This window comes from Anser cygnoides, chromosome 18 (assembly GCF_040182565.1).
Source record: "Anser cygnoides isolate HZ-2024a breed goose chromosome 18, Taihu_goose_T2T_genome, whole genome shotgun sequence".
Taxonomy (NCBI): domain Eukaryota; kingdom Metazoa; phylum Chordata; class Aves; order Anseriformes; family Anatidae; genus Anser; species Anser cygnoides.
Window position 1 is genome coordinate 6416800 of NC_089890.1, and position 20754 is coordinate 6437553.

The following is a 20754-nucleotide window of genomic DNA, read 5'->3' on the forward strand; positions in this document are numbered from 1 at the left end:
ATGAACACCAGCTTATCCCATTAGTGCTGCCTCTTCATATAGCCTATTTTCACAGTGCCTTCACACGTTCTTTTGAGCAGCATTAGATTATTTTGCAAGTGGTGTAAATTCAGCTTGTGCCCACATTGCTGGATGTGAAGCAAACTTGAGATTGGGAATTGCCCCAGATCCTCCATTTGCTTAATTAAAGCAGAACAGTAGAGATTCCACATGGAACAAAGTAATACATTTATTAAAAGTTCATCCACCAGCCTCAAACTCTGGCACACCACTTAAAGACATTTAAAAATACCATAAATGAACAACAAAAAAAAGCACACAACTAACAGCCAACTTCTTTTCTGAATGCAGGATGGGATGCAATTAAACCTCCTCCTGGTTCCATCACTGGTAGGAATTACTGAAGTACCAGGAGCTGTGGATGGTTGCAGAACCAATTTCAGTTGAGTTTTCTTCAACAGCCCCGGAACATTTCCCAAACAACCAACTCTTTCCATAGCTAGGCCTTGAAACTTTAAGTATTATCAGCTGAATGGGGGCAAAGAAAGAATTTACACCATCTAGAAACTATTCAGATGGACATTTTCCAAATTTCTGATGCAAATGCCACCCTTTTCCTAATACAGTTTCTGATCTTCTAAAACTGTCCCCCAGCTCTATTCCATGCCTTGACAATGGGAGTAAGTTTTCTTCACGGCTCTGTTCTCCACGTTTCTCAGTAGCTTTTTTTTCTCCCCACTCAGCCTTTTTCGGTACTTTTCATTTCCTCATGCTCGAGAGAGAGGTTTGATCAGTCCATAATCCATGCATTTTGTGAGGCAATCGCGTGCTACATTAATGATGTGCTGCTTCTTGGGGTCATCTTCTTGCTTGCCGATGAAGGTCAGGATCTCTAGGAGCTCTGTCTCCACCACCTTCTTTGCTAGCTCTTTGTCGGTGCTGATTAAATTGAAAGTGATGACTAGTCCGCGGTGCTGCACTTCCATGTTATCATGCAAGCAGAGCCTCTGCAGGATTTCAAGCCACTGGGTGGTCTTCAAGGAAGGGAGATATCATTAGTATTGGTCTGAAGAATACCTCAACTGAGAACACAAGTTTGGCAGGGCATGTCCAAGCAGAAGTACAGGGACTCACCTCTTCATACTTATGTCAGGTATGGTTAGTTGATTCTGTAACTAAGGAAACCTGACTCCAAAACTGTGAACCCCTTCACATACTGCCCACCTCCATCCCCATGTCAGAAGTTTTCATGACCCTAGCACCACATAAAACAGAAGTTCCACATGTATGCTGCTGCATAATCTCTGTGCAGAGAATCTTGCTAGAGAAGCAACACAGCTGAGATGACTGGAAGCAGTCCACTCCCCACAGTAATTTTCCTGAGCCCCTCCTTTGGCTTGATTGATGATTTGTATTCTAATAAACCCCAGTGTCCAACATCAGCATGTGTGCCACTAAAAGAGGGTTCGTTTGTCAACCACAGATATTCTGCTATGCAGAGTCTGAGCTCTCAGGACTAGAGATCTCTGTAGGAAGTGGAGATGTTTTGGTATCTGTAAAGCTCAATACATTACTGATCAAGCTCTTAATTTCTGAATGAAGCAAGGTTTGGATTTCACGTTACGTATGGCAGGTTTTAAGGATCTATATTGAATACCATTCTGCATTCCTAACCTTGTTTGACAGCTAGTATGCTGGACTTCACTTGAGGAATAGCTACATAAAAATGTTTCATCTGAGGTGAAGTCTTGGAGACTGATATAAACAAGACTGTTTTACTTTGTGCAGGGGTGGACTAGGAGCATGCACATCCACGTCTCAGCTGCACCAGTAAGTTCCTCGCTAGCCATCTGGTAGACTACATCTTCCCTATGAGCATTTTCACTGAGCCAGGCCCCTTTCAAGGTTACTTCTACACTGCCAGTGATTCTACTTATGGTCTTACCACTTCAGTCATCTTAGAGCAGAGTTTCTTTTGTGCCGCTGTAAGCATGGCCAGGGCTCCTGCTGCTGCCCTCTGCACTTTCTCATCATCCTCACCACACAGTAACACCACCAACTTCAGCCGGTCATTTCCATCAGCCACAAACCGCTCTTGAACCTGAAAAAAAACACACGATATCCAGAGACAACACAGTTATGAACGCATCACTGAGATGGCTCACGAGCTGGTGCATGCAGTCGAGTCTGAGATGCAGAGTGAGTTACCTCCTTGTTGACCACCAGGTTGCACATGCACTCTGTGGCTGCCTGTCGAAGTTGGTCATGGTTCTCAAACATGTAGTTTTCAATGTCTGGCAATGCCTTCTCCTTGACTATCTTCATCCTGTGTTGAAGAGGAGTCAAAACACATCATGGGACATGCAATAGTCGCCCTAAAATATTAACTGCAGACAGAAGGGAGGCAGGGAAGGGCGTAAAATGAATCTGGGCCCACAGCACTGAAACTCATTAAATGTGCTTCATCCCTTTTCTAATGGCAATTGAATTCACGTTGTTTTTCCTTTTTCTAAGGGAAAACATGCCACTCTTCTTAGTGGTTATTATATTAATCTTTCTGTTCTAAGACCTTTATATCTCTGCCAAAGGTAGCTCAAATTAATCAGTCTTTGCAGTCCCATAAGAAAAGCATTGAACTGAAATTCAGCTTCACCCTGATAAAGCATATAGGAAAGAAAGGTGAAAAAGCAGGTACGCTCACCTAAGTTTGTCACTTCTTCCTGAGAAGTTAGTGAGACCCAACAGAGCCTCATAATTCTGGAGGCCATCTCTCTCAGTGTTCAGCAGGCTGACAAGGGGCCTCACCACTTCATACACCTGTGAGAGAACATGTCACACGTGTCACCACTTTTCCAGCTTTCATATCTTGGCAATTTCCATTTGCTAATGGAGTTGTTTTTTGTTTTTTTTTTTTTTTTAAACTTACCCTCTCTCCTGGGAATGCTATATCTGGATTGGAAATAGCAGCAATTTTTGCCAGAGCATGAGAAGCCTTTATCTTGCCAACATCTGTACCTTCCACAGCCAGAGGTATCAGGGCCTAGTGACACAGAGGAAAGCATTAAATGCCCCTGACAAGATTCACAGGATGGCCTTGATGTATGCTAGGGTAAGTTTAAAATATCCTAAAGATTTGTCTGTTGGAGAAATGGGTCTGGGCGGTAGCCCACAGTGATGTTTTCCATTTGCTCATACATGCACCATGCCAGAACTGGAAGCTGACAAACAGTTATTTCAAGGTTCATTAGAGGTTCATTGCAAGCTTCATTGGAGGCTTGCAGAGGTAAGACTGCAGTCAGTCTGTGCCCCAGGGGCTACCAGGACAGCTCAGGCTTTTCTGCCACCTTCCCTCACTGTAGGCTCCCGACAGACAGTAAATGTGCATCAGGCAGATAAGAGTCATCACCTTTCCACCACCTTGAGCAATGACGGTCCCACGGTCCTTGGGGTCCTCACACAATGCAAGAAACACCCTGCAACAGCACAGCATCGCTCAGTGAAACAGCCATGCCAGACGGCCAAAACCAGTACGGGTGACTAGAAATTCAAAACACAACCTAGCAAGACAGTCCCGTAAGCCAGCTTCGATGCCAGCACGAGCATTTTTATGAAATAGGTTAAGAAATGCTTTGTGCTTAAGCCTTTTTTCCACTCCCGTTTCATCCTGCCCCCGTAGGCAGGACGCACCACCCCGCAAACAAGGAGCCAACCCAGGCACCCATCTCAGGCCAGCACCCCCGGCTCCCAGGACGGAAGGCAGGCACCTGGCTATGAGCTCCTTGCTCTGGTCCGTCAGAATGGCACTGTCTGCCTTCACCATGCAGGCCAAGGCAGAGACGACGCCGGCTTTCAGCAACCGCTTCACTCTCTTCACAACAAAATCTTTCTTGTCCTGGCAGGGAGGGGACATTGGAAAGGGGTCAGCCCCTCAGCAGCCCCCATCCTGCTCGACTACAGCCAAGCCTGGCTGGAGAGCAAAGATTGCAGCCTCGTAGCCTGGGAGCCAGGAGGCCTGAGGTCTGTGACAATGAATACACCAAAGAAAGTCTTCAGACCTGAGCATCTCCTCCAACCTACCTTTGGATGCTCCTCAGGCACGTGCTGCTTGGAGAATTTTGCCAGTTGCACCAGCTCCGGGACCAGCTCCTTGGTGTCGTAGCTGTTGGTGCAGTTCACCAGCGCAGAAGCCACAGAATACAGGATAGTCTTGTCACTCATCTGCACAGAAACAAAAGTTCACGTGAGGGTGAAGAGAACACGGCAGGGAAACATGTCCCCAGACTGCAAGCCACCACCTTGGTAGTCCTAGCTGAAGTGCCCATTGGCTTCTCCCCTGGTCAGGGAAAAATGGAAGTTTATGGTCAAACGGGATGTGGTCATCAGATCATCAGATGCTGTCTGAATCTTGATGCCTTTGGTTTTTGTGCAGGAACACCTACTGATAGGACAGGTAAGAGCAACCTTCCACACTCCTGGGAGAAGACCAGGATGAGAACAAGCTTGAGGTGTCTCAACTGCACAGGCTAAACTGACGTTTTGCCAAGCTAGATAGAGGTGAGGTTTTGGGGTCACAACTTCTCCAGCTTGGGGAGACAGTGTTACTCTGGAGAGCTTGATGCTACCAGAGGAGTGAGAGAACAAGGAAAGGGGAAAGCACCTTGGCTAATTCAAACATAGCTTGCAGGGCTTGTTCGTCTTCCACAAAGTCATCTTTCACATCTGCATCAAGGGTCAGGTACGCCAGTCCTTCCACAGCCCACTTCCTGGTGCGGGCATCAATGCTGGTGTTGCACAACCACCTGGAAGAGAGAAATCTGAATTTATCTCAGGAGCCAGCACTAATTTATTCGAGAGGAAAAACTAAGATGTGCTGAGAACTGCATCAGGCCTAAACCTGTACGTAGGTCCTGCTGCAACTGCCTTGTGGGTTCCTTGAGAAAGGACCTCCTCCCATGGCCCAACGTGAGGGATCTAAAGGCCACAGGGGAGAACAGATTAGGACAGCTACACAGCACTGAGGCAGGAGGAACATCAGCCGCTTGAAGCTTTGAAGAGCTCCAGGTCCCGGAGCAATGGCCCCACGGGCATTATCAGCTGTCAAGCAGCAACAAGAAACGAAGGCAACGCGTGGGCAGGATCTCATGGGGAAGGAGCATACTGTATTTTGAAAAAGTATGGAATAACAGGAGAAAAGACAAGGTAAAACTCACTTTCGGCACTGCCTGGCTAGCTTCTCAGTGGACCCCTCGGCAAATTGCCGCAGTCCGTAATCTGTCCCTCCTGCTGAGCCCAGCTTGCAGAGACCCTGAGGAGGAAGAAGAAAACACATCAGTGAGAAAGATTCATTAATCCCCTAGTGGTGCTGCCCAGAATCAGCCTAAACCCATATCTAAAATTTGAAGTCAGTTCTAAGAGGAAACATCCCAATACCCAGGAGATTTTTCAGCTCGTAGCACAGCAGTCTGATCCTGTGCTCTTATGGGATGTCTTTAACCAGTTTTGCCTTCAATGTTCCCAATAATCCCTGTGCTTTTCTGGTCTGCTCTCTCCCCCTTTCTTGCAGGGGAAGCACCATAAGCCATCCCCCAGCTGCAAGGGGTGACCCAGCATGTTCCCAGCACCTCCTCCCTCTCCCAAGTCCAGGGGCAAGGTAGGGAGCAGGGCAGGTGGAGAAGAGGCAGGGGGCTGACATCCTTACCACCAGGGCTCGGATTTTGATCTTCTCATTCTTGGTCTTCTTGTAGATCTCCTTCAGGAGTGTCACTCCGTTAGAGATGATGAAAGTGGCCCTGCTCAGCTTGGTGGAGGCGTGGATGAGGGCTTCCACAGCCACCAGCTGGTCAATCTCCCTCTCGGACCCACACAGGGCAACCATCATCTCCATGACTCCCTTCATGCCCAGCAGCTTGTTGCCTAAGTCGAAGGGCCCTTGCAGAACCCCAGACACCATCTGGATGGCGTGGAGTGTCTTATCCATGTTCTGGGGGTCGATTTTGCTCCTGCATGGGACAGAGAGAGTCAGCACATGGCTCAGTGATCAGTTACTGTTCTCATTCCCTTGGATAGTTCCTTATGGGACAGGGAATGTCCTCCATCAGATTGGGGGCAGTTGGAAAGCTAGATTGACTGCTACTGCACCCCACGGGAGATCTGGGGCACCAGGAAAGGTGGGGTGAGGTATGGAGAGATGTTCAGGTTGCCCGAGGGATCCCCTCTGCTGCACTCTGGCAGGGGAAGCAGGGACATAGAGAACAGTTTTGTTTCAAGAGAATAACAGGTCCCTTGTTTCTCTGCTGGATTTCACTCCACTGGTGAAGTATGTAGGTATTTGGGACACAGCTGATTGCAGATTCATACAAAGTTTGCGATCCAGCAGGTAGGATTACATGAGGATTTGAGGATCCATGCTGAGGAATCGTGCAGGATCTCAAGCAAATCATCTCCCAGGGCCTCAGTTTGGCATCTAACCGCACTGCAAGACCCCCTCGCTTTCTTTAGCCCTCCCGCGCCTCGAGCCCACCCGACTCACTTGATGTACTCCTCGCAGATCACCCGGTAGTTGTCACGCTCCGGGTCGCAGCGCAGGTCGTCGTACAGCTTGTTTAGGAGGATGGACGCAGTCAGCTGGGTGTTCTCTGTCAGCGGCAGGCAGTCAGGCATCTCAGGAATCTGGCCCACCACTTTCAGTATCTTTTTTAAGCCTGGAAACAATGAAGTGATACGGCTGCTAGAGCAGAGAGGGCCTGGACAAGATTTGGGATCGTTTGCTGGGTTCTTGCAACAAAACAACCGTCTTAGTTTTCATCTTAGTTTTTTATAGCCTAATCATGTCATGTAAGACAAAGAAGTTATCGAGATATTTACTGGAAAGGACCTTCTGCTGGTGGGTTGTGGGTTTGCAGCACGGAGCATTTATCCAGCTCTCGGAGAAGCAGAACTGTGCAGCTGGGCCCCAGCTGGGCCAGGGGGCATGGAACCTCCTGACCTCCCAGGCTGGAGGCCCTTACTGGGGAGAAGTCATGACCTTCAAGTGATTCTGGATGTCTTAACCCTCCTTTTGCTACAAGCGTTATTAAAGAACTTTCACCAAAATGGTAAACACGCACACATTGGAATTGATATAAAACAGCCCACACATTAACCCCCGCCCCTTTTAGAAATCAAATTTAAGCATCCAGGAAACCCAGTGGTTTTTCATCTCCTGCCTAAGGCACCCAATTTATGCAAGCCAAATTGCCCTAACATTACAAACATCAGCAAATACACTGGAATAAACTAACTGGAGAAGCTTAAACCAATTCTCTGGAAACTGAAGAGATCTTGTTGTCATACATGCTTTTTTTCCTCTTAACCTTAAAACTATTTCCTGCTAATAAGCTCTGAATTTGCTCCAGGCTTGCATGCACCAAATAAAAAAAGCCCGAGTGAATTCATTTTGTAGAGAGGAACAATTTTACAGCTGTTCAAGCAATAGGCAGCACCATGCCTCCCAGGCCAGAGCAGGAACGGAGGGGAAGGACTCACCATTGTCAATGACAAAGATGGTCCTGCTGTTGTCGTGGTCTTTCAGGTCTTTCCTCGGTATGTTCTTGTTGAGGAGGTTGAGAGCTCGGTCTCGTCCTTGCCCAGACACTTTCTTACTGACCAACATATCCAGCAAACGTGTTGTGATCATCCTCAAGTCTTTTTTAGTATCTACAGAAGCAAGGCAGTAGCAGCCAGTTAGGAGAAGTTTTCTTTGAAAGCTGGTGAATCCAGTGAAAACCACTCAAAGCCACCACATGGAACGTAGGTGTTTAAGTCAGAGCAGAAAGCACCTTTTTCTCTGGACAGACCAAGGGACTGGCCATTACCTAGCACCACAGCCTCCTCCTTCCCGTGCTGCTCCTCTTTGCCCTGGCCCAGCAAGCAGTCAGTGATGGTCTGCAGGAGGTTGCAGACAGCCAGGGAGATCTCCTCGTTGTCCACCGACATCCACATACAGATGCTGTCGATGCCCAGGTAGTGCAGAATTGCGGTGGCCTGGTCCCAGAAAGGAGAAAACAGAGCGGCAGTCAGCAAAGGGTAAGAGCCTGTCCCTCCTGCACGCTTTACAAAGGTCAGGCTTGGCTTGTAAAAAAGTATTTTCTCTGGTGAATCCTAAGTCTGCACAGGGCAGTTTTCCTTTTCAGCCTTGCGTTCATTTATAAGACAACTTCTAACAATCCAGAGTTGTCAGAAATGATGGGCTATTTACTCCGAGGATGCTGAGATGAGCACAGCTGGGTCTGGTCCCCACACCAGGTGGGTAACAAGGAGACAGTTTAGTGCAGGAACCTGTCCTGGCTGCCAGCAAACCCTGTGTCATCACACAGTGTCCCCACGCATGGTGACACCAGCAAGTCAGGGGAGGCCTGTTCAGGACTACTTTGACCTAGTGGGCTTCCCAGCACAGCCTTCGTGCAGAGGACAACAGTTAAGGTTTCAGAAATAAAATAGGTGTCCACAGCACTGGATTTTTATCTGATGTCTTATCCATCTTCTGTCGTGTTGTAGTTCCCCCCACTCCTCCTTCACACCATTTCACGGACATCCATGCTCATGTGGGCTGGAAGCAGGAGGTGGACACACACATGTAGCAGATGGGACCTCTCACGGGCCATTTTGCACAACAAAAACTTGATTTTGAGCAAGACACTAGCTGGGTCAGACTGCCGGGACTTCCCTTGGGACCCCTTCCAGGAATCTGAACTGTCTTGCAGATCCTCCCTGCTTTCCTTCCTCTAACAGAAGTCTTGGGCAAAACTTCCCTGCAGAGACCAAGTCATTTGTTGCTTTCCTGAGACCTGTGGTGAAGGACCGGGGCTTGACCCAGCCCTGCCCACCACCACTTGTGGTGATGACATCCTAAATTTTGCTTCACCAGCACACAGGAAGGCACCACGAGGAGCACAGCTTTGACCCCAGGGGTCAGAAGCACAGCGACAGGATCAGTTTCTTCGGTCTGTGTTAACCCACTTGTTTATTTGTGTTGTTTTCCCCAGAATTAAAAATGTCATTCGTAGGATTTCATTTTTTCCCTGCAAGAAGCAGAAGGAGATGAAATCCCCGTTGCTCACAGACATTGCCAATGATTGATTTTCCACTCCCCAGGTGCAAGGCAAGAGCAGTGAAGGTCCCGAGCACCCCGCTGCTTACCCGAGCCTTATGTCCCGTGCACATGCCCGAAAGCGTCCTCACGGCTGCCAGGATCAGCTCAGCATTTTTGGTTTCTATCAGCTGCAGCAGCAAGCTGACCCCGTTGTTCTGGAAAATCCTCTCGGCGCCCGCTTCCTCCCGCCCCAGGACTATGAGGTTGTTCGCAGCCTGGAGGGGAGACAAGAGGACACGTTAGCGGCACGACCCCGGCCTCCAAAACTCCTCCACCAAATTCCCAGACCTGGCTCTGGGATGTGCTGGTGGGAGCTGTGGGCGCCCAGCTGGCAGAAGTGCACAGCTCTGACCCCACCGAGAGGTTTCTCCAGGCACACTTTGGGACCAGCTTTGCTCCTCCCAAGACAAATGGGTCAGCACCCAGCAGGAGACACGGGGAAGGTGGAGGAGAGGGGCCGGTTTGATCCCTCCTCTGGTATTTGGGAGGCTGGCCCACCCTCAGCACAGGGGTGATGGCTCCTCGGGGCACTGCCCCTCTCGGCTGCCTCAGAGCGTGCTTCTTCTCCCTGCTCCTGACCTCGTCCTCCAACCGGGGAGGTGGGGAAGGGAAGGCGGCCTTCTGCTCCTCAGTGAGGCCTCTGACATTAAACAGCAATTTGGGCAAGTCCGGGGCAATTCTCACCTTCTCTCGCTTCTCCTTCTCGCTGTTCTCATCCAGCAGGATTTCAAACATCTTCTGCACCCTCAGGTCCGTGGAGAACTGAATGCGCAGCTGTGCCAGCAGAGAGCACGGAGCATCAGAGGCAGAAAATCAAGAAGCAATTTTTCCTTACCCCTTCAAGACAACCACAGGCCTCCAACTAGCAGGCAGTGAGCTGAATAACAAAACAAGTGTAACTTCTCAGAAACAGCATCGATTGCCTGTTTCAGACACAGGGGCCCAAACCCTGAGCCATCGTCTGAGACCTCGTGGTGCTTTGCGATGCAGGGACGGGACACAGCACCTTTGAGGAGGGACCAGTCCATGTGGGGACTGCCAGACCCTGTCTGAAGCCAGTCCAGCTCCTCACCAGGACCTTACCGAGATGTTCAGGACCAATCCAGCCTCGGGAGAAAGCTGTCATGCTTTTTAATTTATCCATTCAATCTGATCCTCAGACTTCCATGTTTCAGGTAGGAACTTCCAGTTCCAGAGCCTGTTTATCCCCCTACACTGCTGTAAATTTTCAGTATGACCAATAATCCATCGAGACCCCAGAGCAAGAAGTGCCCTCGGTCTTCCCACTGCTGGGCTGCGAGCCTGGGACTGCTCCCCCCAAATTTACCTTCTCCTGGATGTCGGCCCCCAGCCGCCTCAGGGTCTCCTGGAAGTTTTTGTTGCGGGGCTCGATGGTAGCACATTTCTGAGCATCTTTGAATGCTTGGTCCAATTTCCCCAATTTTTCCAGAGCTTGGCTGCGCCGGTACAAGGCTTTGATATCCGAAGAATTGATGTCGATAGCTGGGAAAGGGATCCGAAAGACCAGGCATCACAGTTTGCTTCTCAGGAACCCCCCATGTAAACCGTGATCTGCTGCACAGCGACTGCAGCTCCTGAGAGCAGGCTGGAGCGAGTGTAAAAAACAGCTCTCCTTTCTAAAAACTGCCCCCTCCTTACCTCTCGATGCATCCGAGGCTGCCTTGGCATATTCCTCCTGTCAAACCAGAAAGGCAGTGCAATTTGTTAGCAGCGGAACAGCAGGGCAGCTGAGACAGTTTTGGTACAGAGGCGAGTAACTCTTTTTGCTGCAGATCTGTGCCTGTTCTGTGCTGGGACAGGCAGCGAGCGATGCCCCTGCACCTCCAGCCAGGGCTTACAGAGCCCCTGTAAGATGGAGCAGGGTGGCTGCCAAAAGCTTGCACTTCAAAATGGTTAAATGGGGCCATCTCTGAGCTGAACCGGGGTGCTCAGCCCTGTCGGGATGGAGGGGGAGCTTTTCTCACCTTCTTCAGGAAGCAGGCCGCTCTGTTGCGGTACAGCACTGCCTGCAGCGCCTTGTCCTTGCTGAGCTTGATGGCCTGCGTGTAGCTCTGAGCGGCTTTCTCGTAGTCGCTGGCCTGGAAGTATTTATTGCCTTCCTCCTTCAGCTGGATGGGATCCTCCATCTAGGGGGCAGAGGGGAAAAAAAAAAAGAAAAGAAAAAAAAAAGCATGTTTTAGGAGTTCTAAGGAAAAACACGGAATTTGTGCCCCTTCTGTTTTCTGCCGCCTCTGCCAGCAGGGTCGCCCGCCCACGCCACCGAGCTGAGCTTCACCATGAGCCCAGCGTGTAATTACCACACGCATGAATAAAAGCAGATTACCAGGCTGAAGCGTTTGGAAAATCAAACTGCTCCTCAAGGCTGTGGCTTCTCAGAAGCTTTTCCCACGGTTGTAGATCCTTAAGGGCCAATTAATAAATGAAAAAAAGTAACAAAAAGCAGCTCGAGAAGTCCGCTGGCACTGCGTAGGGTCCGTACGGCTCAGGAAAGAGCTCGCCTTCCACTCCAAGTTTGGGCAGGACCTGGCAGCTCCTGGTGCGTGTCAGTGTCACCTGTCACCACAGCCTGTCCCCTTCCCGTGCTATATAGCACCCAGGGAGGGCTGCGAGCCAGGGCGCCAGCAGCCAGCCCAGCTCGGGGGGGACGCACCGTGCACGGGGACACGGCTCCCCGCAGCGAGAGGGGATGCTCTCCCACCCGCCGGGACGGATCACAGCTTTCCTCGACCCACAGAGCTGCACGGGGCAGGGGGAGCAGGAATGGGAGGGCTTTGTGCCAAAAAAAGCCCACGGCTGGGACGGCTGACCCCCGTCCCAGCGCTCAGACCCGTCTCCCTTTCTATTTAGGGACGCACGAGACAGCTGCACAGGGACAAGTGGCCCCGTGCCGGCAGCTGCGGCAGTGCCCAGCACCTTCCAGAAGGCCCTCGGGGGGAAGCATCCAGCACTGCCACCTCCCTGCAGGGACTTGGGAAGCCTGAACTGCTGGAAATCCCACCCTAATGGAAATCCCACCCGTGTCCCGCGCTCCCACAGCCCACCGGGCACGGTCTAACACAAAGGTCTGTATCGGAGCCCAGCAGCCCACTGCTGTGACGAGAGCCTCAGCTCGAGGGACACCAGCGCTCAGCCCCTCAGCCCCCCACGTTTCACAGGGTCACAGCTTTGGGAATTCTGCTTTGCAGCTTCTCTCTCCCCAAAACGCCCGTTCAGTTGCTCCGATCAGCTCACGCTGCGAGGCTGAGCCGCAGCAGGCAGTGCAATAGGCAGCGCGATCCCCTGCTGAGGCTCTGCCAAGAGAAATTCGTTATCTGCAGCCCTGGTGAGCTGCGTCCCAGCCTGGGGATCTTCCGCCTCCAGGTCCAAGGCAGAGGCAGCTCTGCAGGGTGTAAGAGGGTTGCTCTGCCTCAGGCGGACCTGGTGTGGTGGCTTTTCCAGGCTGTGCTCGGGTATGTGGGTCAGAAAGCCCTTCCCACGTTGCTTTTGGTCCAGGAAGGGTCAGCTCAGCCCTGCCAGCCCCCCTCCTGCCTGGCCCAGGCCCCCCACGCCAGCAGCTTCGCCCCCACAAGCAGCAGCAGCGCTGGGGGAGCCCCCAGGAAGCCCAGTTCCGCACCACAAGGGTGGCTGCGGCCTTGCCTCCCACATCTCTGTGGGTGCTGGGGGCCCTCTTGAGGCTCCGGGTGAGAAAGCAAAAGGAAGCGTTTCCTGGGGAAACGAAGTCCTAGGGGAACAGGGAGGGAGACGGCCCCCAGGCACCCCCTGCAGCAAGCCCCTTTGGGGACAGCAAGGAGCCCCCCACGCACCTTCATTTTCCACCCCACAAACCTGCCCGAAAGAGCTTCAGAAGTCACAGCAGAGTGTTAATTAATTAATTAATTAACTAATTTTTCCCTGCTTGCACCAGCTGCTTTGCAGGAGCAGAGGGGGTGCCCCAGCAGCTCTGCAGGGAGACCGTGGGACCCCCCCCGGCTGCCGGGCACCCCGCTGGCACCTGGAGGTGGCCCTGGACGCAGCACCCTCCTTTGATAAAAGGGACAAAAACCCCTGCCTGGGAGCACGGGGAGCTCCGTAAGGCTTCACTGGCCCCCTCACTTCCCGAGCCCTTCGGCTCATTTCTATTTTTCCACTTTAAAATTTACCTGCACCCCCAACCCCTAACACAGCCGCCACCTCCATCACCATCACCATCGCCACCATCACCACCAGCTGTCGTAGGGCCCCAGAGCACCCCTAGGTGCCAGCAGCCGGGGGGGGGGGGGGAGGCTCCCATTGCCCAGCAGGCCCCAGGGACCCCCCCACGCGAGACCCCTCGCCCACGGCGGCCGGCGGGGGGCTGCCGCTAGGGGGGGTGCGGAGCGGGGCCGGCCCTTCCGCAGGAAGCAGGAAGGGAGCCGGGGGGAGCCGGGGGTCCGTGGGGAGCCGGGGGTCCGTGGGGTGCTGTGGGGGGGCTGAGCGGGGCTGGGGCTCAGCCCCTGTGGTGCCTGGGGGCCCCCCCGGAGGGAGGCAGGAGCAGGGCACGGCGTGCTCCCGAGGGGCGCAGCCCCGCGTGGGTGAGGCTCCCGGCCTCAGCCCGGCAGGGTCTGGGGGCTGTCTGGTGATAAATTAGGGGATAAATGAAATCCGCCATCGCCCACTTCATGGGGCGAGGCCTCTGTGGTGCCTCCCCGGCGTGGGCCTCGCCGTGGGGAGGCTGCGGGGTCCCACGGGAGGCTGGCGCCTGACCCACGCTCCGTCTCCTCCGCAGGGCTCCGCGCCCCGTCCCGGGGGTCCGGGGACATGGTGGTCCTGCGGGCCGGCCTCTGCCCCGGCCTCACCGAAGAGATGATCCAGGTCCTCCGGGCGAACAGCGTCAGGACGGGTAAAACGGGGGGGGATCGGGGTGGGGAAGGTCGGCCCCGGCACCTCCCGGGGGCACCGCGCTCTGTCCCCGTGTGGGAGCCGCCTGCTGTGGTCGTGGTCTGCCCGGGCTTGGCCTCCAGCTCCTCGTCCCTCATGCTGTTTGCAGTGGTGGACTTTGTGTCGTCAGACCTGGAGGATGTCTCCCAGAAGTGCTCCCTGTCCTACAAGGTAACGGGGTGCCCCCACGTCCCGGCATTTCAGCTGGGGAGCTCAGAGCTCGGCTCACTGCTCGGATGGGCTTTTCCTGGGGGCAGCCCACAGCGATCATCGGTGGCCCCGAACTTCCCCAGTCCCTTTTACAGGTGTCTCTCTGCCCGCCAGGCGCTGGTTGCGGTGAGACGTGTGCTGCTGGCCCAGTTCTCGGCCTTCCCTGCCAACGGGGCAGACCTCTACGAGGAGCTCAAGAGCTCCACGGCCATCCTGCCCACCGGGAGCCCCAGGTGGGGACAGCGCCGGGGGAAGGCCGTGGCTGCCCTGGTTGTGGGGCGGTGATGCCCTGAAAGGGCTCAGTGGTGTCCAAACCATCCCAAGCAGCTGCCACCTGGCTCTGGCTTTGAGAGGAGAGAGGAGGTTTTTTTGTCCTGTGGCTGCAAAGTCAGCTGGTGTCTGTCCCTGGAGGGAACGATGCTGATGTTGTCCGTGCAAGAGCCTGCACATGTTTGGGGAAGTGTTCGCACATCTCACTTTTAGGCTGGGCAACACACCGCCTTCAGCCTTTCCAGCCTTTGCCTTGAGGGCTCCAGGGAAGAGGGCTGTGGATCTGGGAGGGCTTTGGAGTCGTGAAGTCCAACATTGGGTATGGGAATGAGTTGCTCTCTATTCCCTGCTCTTATTTCTCTCCTTCCCCGGTCTCCTTGCTGGGCTGTAGCAGGGAGGATGCAGAGAAACCCCTGGGCATTCAGATGTGGCTCCCAGACCCACAGCTCCTCTCCAGCCCGGTGCGGGCCCCTTGTCCCCACCACACTGCAGGTCTGCTGCAGCCCGCGGTGCGGAGAGGGCCGGGGGTGGGAGGGAAGGAGCAGAGCCCGAGGCGTGTGTCTGCGTTTGGGAAGGGGGCCGTAGGGGCGGGTGTCTGGGCGCTGCAGCTTCCCATATCCCCGCCTTTCTGGCGGGGAGCACATTGATGGTCCCACCTTGTGTTGCACCCGCAGCCTGGACCAGCTGCTGGACTCGGGGCTGTACACGGGGGAAGTGACGGAGCTGATGGGCGCGCCGGGCAGCGGGAAGACGCAGGTGAGCGGGACGGAGGAGGCGAGAGGGGCAGTGGGGGGGACATGGTGCCTTCAGGCACGCGAAGCATCCCCTGCCCCGAACCGAGAGCCCTTGGCTAGGGGAGAGGAGGGACTTCTCAAAGGGGGAGAGCTGCTTGGCAGTCCTGGTGGCTCTCAGGCTGAGGCCATCAGAGGTATTTTGTCACTGGCAATAGTTGCTCTTGTCGTTTTTCCTTGGGTGTGAGGAAAAATAAGGCACTGAGTGAAACAGATGGTGCTCAGACGCTGGTTGCATCTCCAGTGGTCTCCAGCCTCTCCTAGAGCACGAGGCAGCCCCAGCAGGAGGTTGCGATCAAGCTTCTGACCAGCCCTGGTGGCTCTGGGGCTGCCACCAAGGTCAGGGGACCCTGAGGGCTCCCCTTGTCCTTTGGGGGATGCTGGCTAACGCCACATCCCTGCCTCTCCAGGTGTGCCTCAGCATCGCGGCCAGCGTGTCCCTCGGCCTCAAGCAGCACGTCCTGTTCCTGGACTCCACGGGGGGGTTCACCGCCTCCCGCCTCTACCAGATCCTTCAGGCCCAGGCAGAGGATGAGGAAGAGCAGGCAAGTTCTGTGGAGCCCATCCCGCTGCTCCTCCACCACTTCTGCTAAAACTGCCTTGGCTCTTGCGTGCCGACAGCCCCAGAGGTGGCTCAGCTGTCGTCTGTGTCCCCATGGGCTCTTCTGGGTCCAAACTCTTCCTCCTGAGGCCACTTTGTTTTTTCTTGGGGAGGCTGTCGGTGACACTGCTTTGTCACAGCTGGAGGCTCTGCAGCGGATCCAGGTGGCCCGCGTGTTCGACGTCTATGAAATGCTGAGTGCCCTGCAGGAGGTGCGGGACCGCCTCTCCCAGCAGGTAGGAGCCTGGCTCCAGGTCCCTCTCCTTGACAAGCGACACCAGCTCACCCCGTCCTGGGGACATCCTCCCTGCAGCCACGGGACTTTCAAAAATGTTGCTTGGCATTGCGCGGGGTGCTTTTTTCCTGCAGGCGGTGAGCTGCACGGGACCTCTCAAGACGGTGGTGATCGACTCGGTCTCGGCTGTGATCCACCCGCTGCTGGGCGGCAGGCAGTCAGAGGGTGAGACGCTTCGTTGGGGCCTGAGGCTGATGGCAAAACGTTGCGGGTGCAAGGCTCTTCCAGAAGAGCATCGTCCTCCAGTGCGTGCTGTGCCTGGGGTTGGGGCAGGGCTGATGAGTGTGGCTGCTCCTGGCTTGTCTTTTGCAACTGGATAAAGTGGGAGTCTGCAGCATTATTTGCAAAGCTTCAAGCTAGCTGTGGCCATGCAGGCAAGTGGTCTGAAACCTTGCTGAGCTAGCTGTGGCCATGCAGGCCAGGGGTCTGAAACCTTGCTGGGAGACGGGGGATGCACTGAGCTGTTTGCTTAACGAGTAAAACCTCTGCTTTTGGTGTCGTATTGCGGTAGCTAGCATAGTTTGTAAAGCTCCTTGTAGGCTCTTTTTGCCACATAGGCTCAAAGATCAGGAGTTGAGGGGCTTTCTGCTGGCTGAGATGCTGAGGAGACCCTCAGACACCTTCCGGAGCATCTCACACTTCGATAGCAGCCAGTGCTATCACAGCGGTTCCCCTCACAGCCATGGAAAATGAAGCTGTGAGCTGGAAAGAGGGGTCCTGTGCCTGCTAAATCAGCCTGGCCAAGTTTGTCTGGAGCTCCTGGTGCTTTTGCAGGGTTTTTTTTTGGCCTCAGGTGGAAGACAAAGAAGTGGGACGGCTCAGGGTTTGGTCTGTCCATGCCAAATCCATTTGCCTGGGCTCCCAGCAGAGGTCCCTGTGTGGTGCTGGTGTACAACAGGGATCTGTGGGTGCAAAGGGTACAGTGGGGTGCTGGAAATGGGGTGAAGGTGCCCTTCAGCACCGTATGCAGGGCTCCCACAAATCTAGGTGTCACCTGCCTTCAGGGTGCACCTTGGGGGCTGTTCCTTGTGTTTTGGTTGGAACCCCCAGCAGCCCCATGCCTTGTCCTCCTCCAGGCTTGGCCATCATGATGCAGCTGGCCAGGGAGCTGAAGATGCTGGCCAAGGAGTTCAGCCTTGCGGTGGTGGTGAGTGTTGCTGCGCCTTGTCCTTCATGTGCCACAGCAAGGAGCCCAGGAGAGGTTTTGGAGCACTTGTGAGGGGGAACCCCATTCCCAGCTGAGCAGGAAGCTGTCCCTCAGTGCTCTGCTCCCCACATAGCTCTGCCCCTGCAGCCTGTGGATGTTTTGTTTCAGCAAGTGTGGAGCAAGGACAGGGCTGCTTTGCTGCCTGCTTTTGTTGCTGTCCTCAGCCAACAAGTAATTCACTTGATTGAGCAAGGTAGTGTTAAGTACAGACAGACCAAAAGGCTGTTTGTATTTAGTTTTGATTACGCACCATTTATTTAAGAGGCTGGCTAGCTTCTTAAGTAACCTCGTACTTAGTTTCCATGGAGGAATTGCAGGGCACTGCATTGCACGGAGCTGGGGACTGGGAAGGGCCTTGCTGTGTTCTTCCCCCAGCTCTTGGCCAAGCAATTGCGTTTGCTTTGATGCTCCCAGGCAGGTTGTGGTGACCACAAATAATGTGTTTGAATTGGAAAAACCACAACAGAACGTGGTGGCATGCTGAACCTGGCATGGGAAGGCATTGAGACAGTCCTGCCCTTTGCTCTGATTAGCAACGAAGGAGGACAAAATGTCTTCAGGGACACTTGGAAGTTCCAAACTAAACTTCTGTGTGGCTTTAGTGCCAGGAGCTGCTGCAGCTTACAGATAGGAGTGCGCCCATGTCTGAGTACGTATCTGGTGCAGCTGCATGGTCTGTGTTTCAAGGGGATGGCACGGTCATGCTAAGGAGGAGAGCGCAGGAAGAAGAGAGAAACTTCACAGAAGTAGCAGCTTGGCATCATCTCCTGGCGATCTCTGGTGTTCCACTGAGTAGTACCACTTTTCCCTGGGTGCGATGAGTGTGTCTGTGTGGCAGGTGACTAACCAGGTGACAAGGGACAGCAGCACCGGCCTGCTGAAGCCAGCCCTCGGCCGCTCCTGGAGTTTTGTGCCCAGCACCCGGGTACTGCTGGAGAGCAAAGGAGCCGCCTGGGAGGAGGCCACCACGCGGCGCAGCGCTTCCTTGGCAAAGTCACCACGGCAGGTGAGACTCCTGCCCGGCCCACACCTCTGCGATGGAGAAGTGACTCGGACCTGGGCTCAGAGCAGAGGGAGGCTCCTTATGGGGTAGGGCAGGATCAGGCCCCATGGGGGGACCCAGTGCAACAGGAGAGGAGCAGATGCAGCCCGGCTGCATGCTATGGAAGACGAGAGCACCTGCTCCCTGCAGCCTGAGCTCGTATTTATAGGTGTGTTAAATGAGAGGCACTGCTTGCAATCTAGGTCACCTTGTTCCTCGTGCTCATCTTGCTCTCGGGATGCTGCGGAACCAGCTCAGACACCTGCAGAGGTGACCGTGGCCTGATCCTGCCTGCGCACGGGGCAGCGCTGCCTCAGCCCCCTGGCTCTGAGCCCTCTCTGCCTCCTGATCCAAATGGCTTTGGATGCGGTGGTGCGCTGGGCAGCGACATGCATCCGGGATGTGCTAAACGAGAGTAATAGTGCATCTGGGGACATCTTTCTTTACTAAATTGCATCCTCTATTTGTCTCTGTGTTCAGCAGACCCAGTTAAAATGAGGGCAGAAAAGTCCTCAAGGGGATGGATCTGGGGATATTGGCTCTGGGGCAGGTGATGGAGTGATGTGCAGGCTTGCCCTTTGTCCCAGCACAGCGAGGTTAAGCTCCTCTCTGTTTCTCCTTGCAGCCGACAGGGATGCAGGTGGAGCTGGATATTGGAAACAGTGACGTGCAGGAGCCGAGCCCAGCGACACCCACAGAGGGGCTCTGATGTGGACGGAAAAGCAAATGTCATGGTCCAGGAGAGCTGCAAAAAAAAACATACAAATGTTGAATGTTTTACATTCAGCCCATCTGAGTCCTGCAGCCCCAGGAAGGACCAACACCAAGCAGCTCCTGTTCTTCTGCACCTGGGAGAAAATGTGCGTGGGGTTCTCTGGAGACCGTGCTCAGCACATTCAGGCTGCGGTGGCTGGGCCTTGTGGGCAGCACGGCAAACGGGTCCCCTCCTCTGCAGGTTTTGTCTGCAGCCAGCAGAGCTGCCCTGTCCTCAGCTGCTGGCTTGGGACCAGCTGGCATGTCCCTGTGCCGACCTGCGGCTTGTCACAGCAGCTTCATTCCCCCCATCACTTGCTGTCCTCTGGTCCTGGAGCTCTTCCTCAGGCAGCCCATGGTGGTTTTGGTTGAGAAATTAAAAAAGGCGTTGCACACTGCTGTGGTATTCAGGAGCTGGAAATCAGTTAATGCTAACTTCTGTTGGACTTCAAATTTCTGATTAGTCCCTAGCAGGAGTGGGGTGGGAAGGGCTGTTGATCAGCAGGGATGTGATCGGGTGCTTGATCTGACCCCACAGCAACAGCAGGGCCCTCAAGGGAGCCGCCAGTATTTCTGGGGCACTGCTGTGCTGCTCGCTTCCTGCTCTGGGCAACCTCCTGGGTCTTGTGCAGAGCTGGGGAGGAGATGAGAAGCTGGGTTGGAGCGTGGCCTCTCTTGACTCCAAATTTCTAGATCCTCATCCTCCTTGTGCTCAAGAGGAGTGTAAGAAACCTTCAGTAAGTGAGCTGATGCAGGCTGTGGTGGCTCGGACTCGGCAGGGCATTCTTATTAAACTAATGGCAGTGAAAACAGTTGTATTTTGAAGCTATTTATTTGCATTATCTGGGATTTCCAGGCTTGGGAGATGAGTGGGGCTGGTTATCCCCAGGGAGCTGCAGCCGGGCTGGCAGGGGTGAGGAGCAGTGTGTTTTTCCTGTCTGTGGGAGGCTCGTGCTGGTCCTTACAAGCAGAAAACCTGGTCCGTTACATCCCTTGAAGCCATGAACAAACATGCAAACATTTCAGCCGTAACCTCTATGCTACAATTTTCTCTCTCTGCCTGAGGTTCCTCTTCTGCAGGGAAAGCAAAGTGCTCGCGGGGGAGCGCGGGGCAGGGGAAAAGCCAAACAAACATCTTCGGTTACACGTAAACCAGAGGGGTTTTCCCTCTGCCTCCTTCCCCGAACTCGCAGGAGGTGGTGGAGGCGACCGGCTCGCCTCGGGCCCTGCGTCAGCCTCGGCCTGGAGCCAGCCGCGCGCCCGGCCTGCGTCTTCGGGGGCCACGCTCCGGTCCCCGGGAAGTGACAGCAGAAACTCGGTCACGGTCATGGGACGGTGATTCAAAGGGGATGGTGATCCGGAGGGGACAGGGGAAGGCGGCGAAGCGTGTGGGCTGCGCTCCTCTGAAGCTTTCGGGCACCGCTGTGACCCCGGGGAGGATTTTCTCTCCTTGGCAGTTGGCTGGAGGCAGCTGCTGGAGCTTCGTGCCCTTCTGGGGAAGGACGGGGTAGGTCGGGGGGGCGGCGGGGGGCGGGCTG

General features: G+C 54.3%; 3 protein-coding genes across 8 annotated transcripts in view; 2 read left to right on the forward strand and 1 right to left on the reverse strand.

The window, feature by feature from the left end:
* Nucleotides 1-211: 211 nt before the first annotated feature.
* Nucleotides 212-13386, reverse strand: UNC45B (unc-45 myosin chaperone B). 2 transcript variants are annotated; one of them, XM_048067978.2, is made up of 20 exons: nt 13291-13386; nt 11116-11277; nt 10790-10826; nt 10458-10633; nt 9815-9904; nt 9178-9345; nt 7854-8022; nt 7525-7695; nt 6530-6701; nt 5699-5999; nt 5211-5305; nt 4658-4799; nt 4078-4218; nt 3765-3892; nt 3407-3473; nt 2927-3040; nt 2702-2817; nt 2209-2326; nt 1946-2101; nt 212-1034 (listed from the first exon to the last, which is right to left on the reverse strand). In XM_048067978.2, exons 2-20 carry the CDS (start codon nt 11275-11277, stop codon nt 768-770), a joined length of 2790 nt encoding a protein of 929 aa, XP_047923935.2. In that variant the 5' UTR covers nt 13291-13386; the 3' UTR covers nt 212-767. The 2 variants fall into 2 exon arrangements, with proteins under 2 accessions (XP_047923935.2, XP_066835805.1); XM_066979704.1 differs by lacking the exon at nt 13291-13386 and adding an exon at nt 11475-12701.
* Nucleotides 13387-13437: 51 nt separating this feature from the next.
* RAD51D (RAD51 paralog D) lies at nt 13438-20026 on the forward strand. Of its 5 annotated transcripts, none has more exons than XM_048067987.2 (11): nt 13438-13558; nt 13896-14009; nt 14157-14218; nt 14372-14490; nt 15202-15283; nt 15729-15863; nt 16033-16155; nt 16289-16379; nt 17291-17361; nt 18260-18427; nt 19089-20026. In XM_048067987.2, exons 2-11 carry the CDS (start codon nt 13928-13930, stop codon nt 19170-19172), a joined length of 1017 nt encoding a protein of 338 aa, XP_047923944.2. In that variant the 5' UTR covers nt 13438-13558; nt 13896-13927; the 3' UTR covers nt 19173-20026. The 5 variants fall into 5 exon arrangements, with proteins under 5 accessions (XP_047923944.2, XP_066835815.1, XP_066835813.1 ...); XM_066979714.1 differs by having other exon boundaries at nt 13522-13558; nt 14353-14490; XM_066979712.1 differs by lacking the exon at nt 13438-13558 and adding an exon at nt 13559-13576.
* A 412-nt stretch (nt 20027-20438) lies between these two features.
* The window catches only part of RFFL (ring finger and FYVE like domain containing E3 ubiquitin protein ligase), a 32211-nt gene continuing 31895 nt past the window's right edge, over nt 20439-20754 (forward strand). The window contains exon 1 of the mRNA XM_013189893.3: nt 20439-20723. The gene's annotated coding sequence lies outside the window, so the exon portion shown is untranslated. The remainder of the gene's footprint in view (nt 20724-20754) is intronic.

Excerpts from the sequence above, each read along its gene's own strand:
- RAD51D (XM_048067987.2), top strand. The coding sequence starts at position 13,928 with ATGGTGGTCCTGCGGGCCGGCCTCTGCCCCGGCCTCACCGAAGAGATG. Across the intron at positions 15,284-15,728 it reads CGGGCAGCGGGAAGACGCAG|GTGTGCCTCAGCATCGCGGC; the intron begins GTGAGCGGGACG and ends CTGCCTCTCCAG. Across the intron at positions 18,428-19,088 it reads TGGCAAAGTCACCACGGCAG|CCGACAGGGATGCAGGTGGA; the intron begins GTGAGACTCCTG and ends TTCTCCTTGCAG.
- UNC45B (XM_048067978.2), bottom strand. The coding sequence starts at position 11,277 with ATGGAGGATCCCATCCAGCTGAAGGAGGAAGGCAATAAATACTTCCAG. Across the intron at positions 4,219-4,657 it reads CTATGTTTGAATTAGCCAAG|ATGAGTGACAAGACTATCCT; the intron begins GTGCTTTCCCCT and ends GTTTCTGTGCAG. Across the intron at positions 3,893-4,077 it reads TGCCTGAGGAGCATCCAAAG|GACAAGAAAGATTTTGTTGT; the intron begins GTAGGTTGGAGG and ends CCTCCCTGCCAG.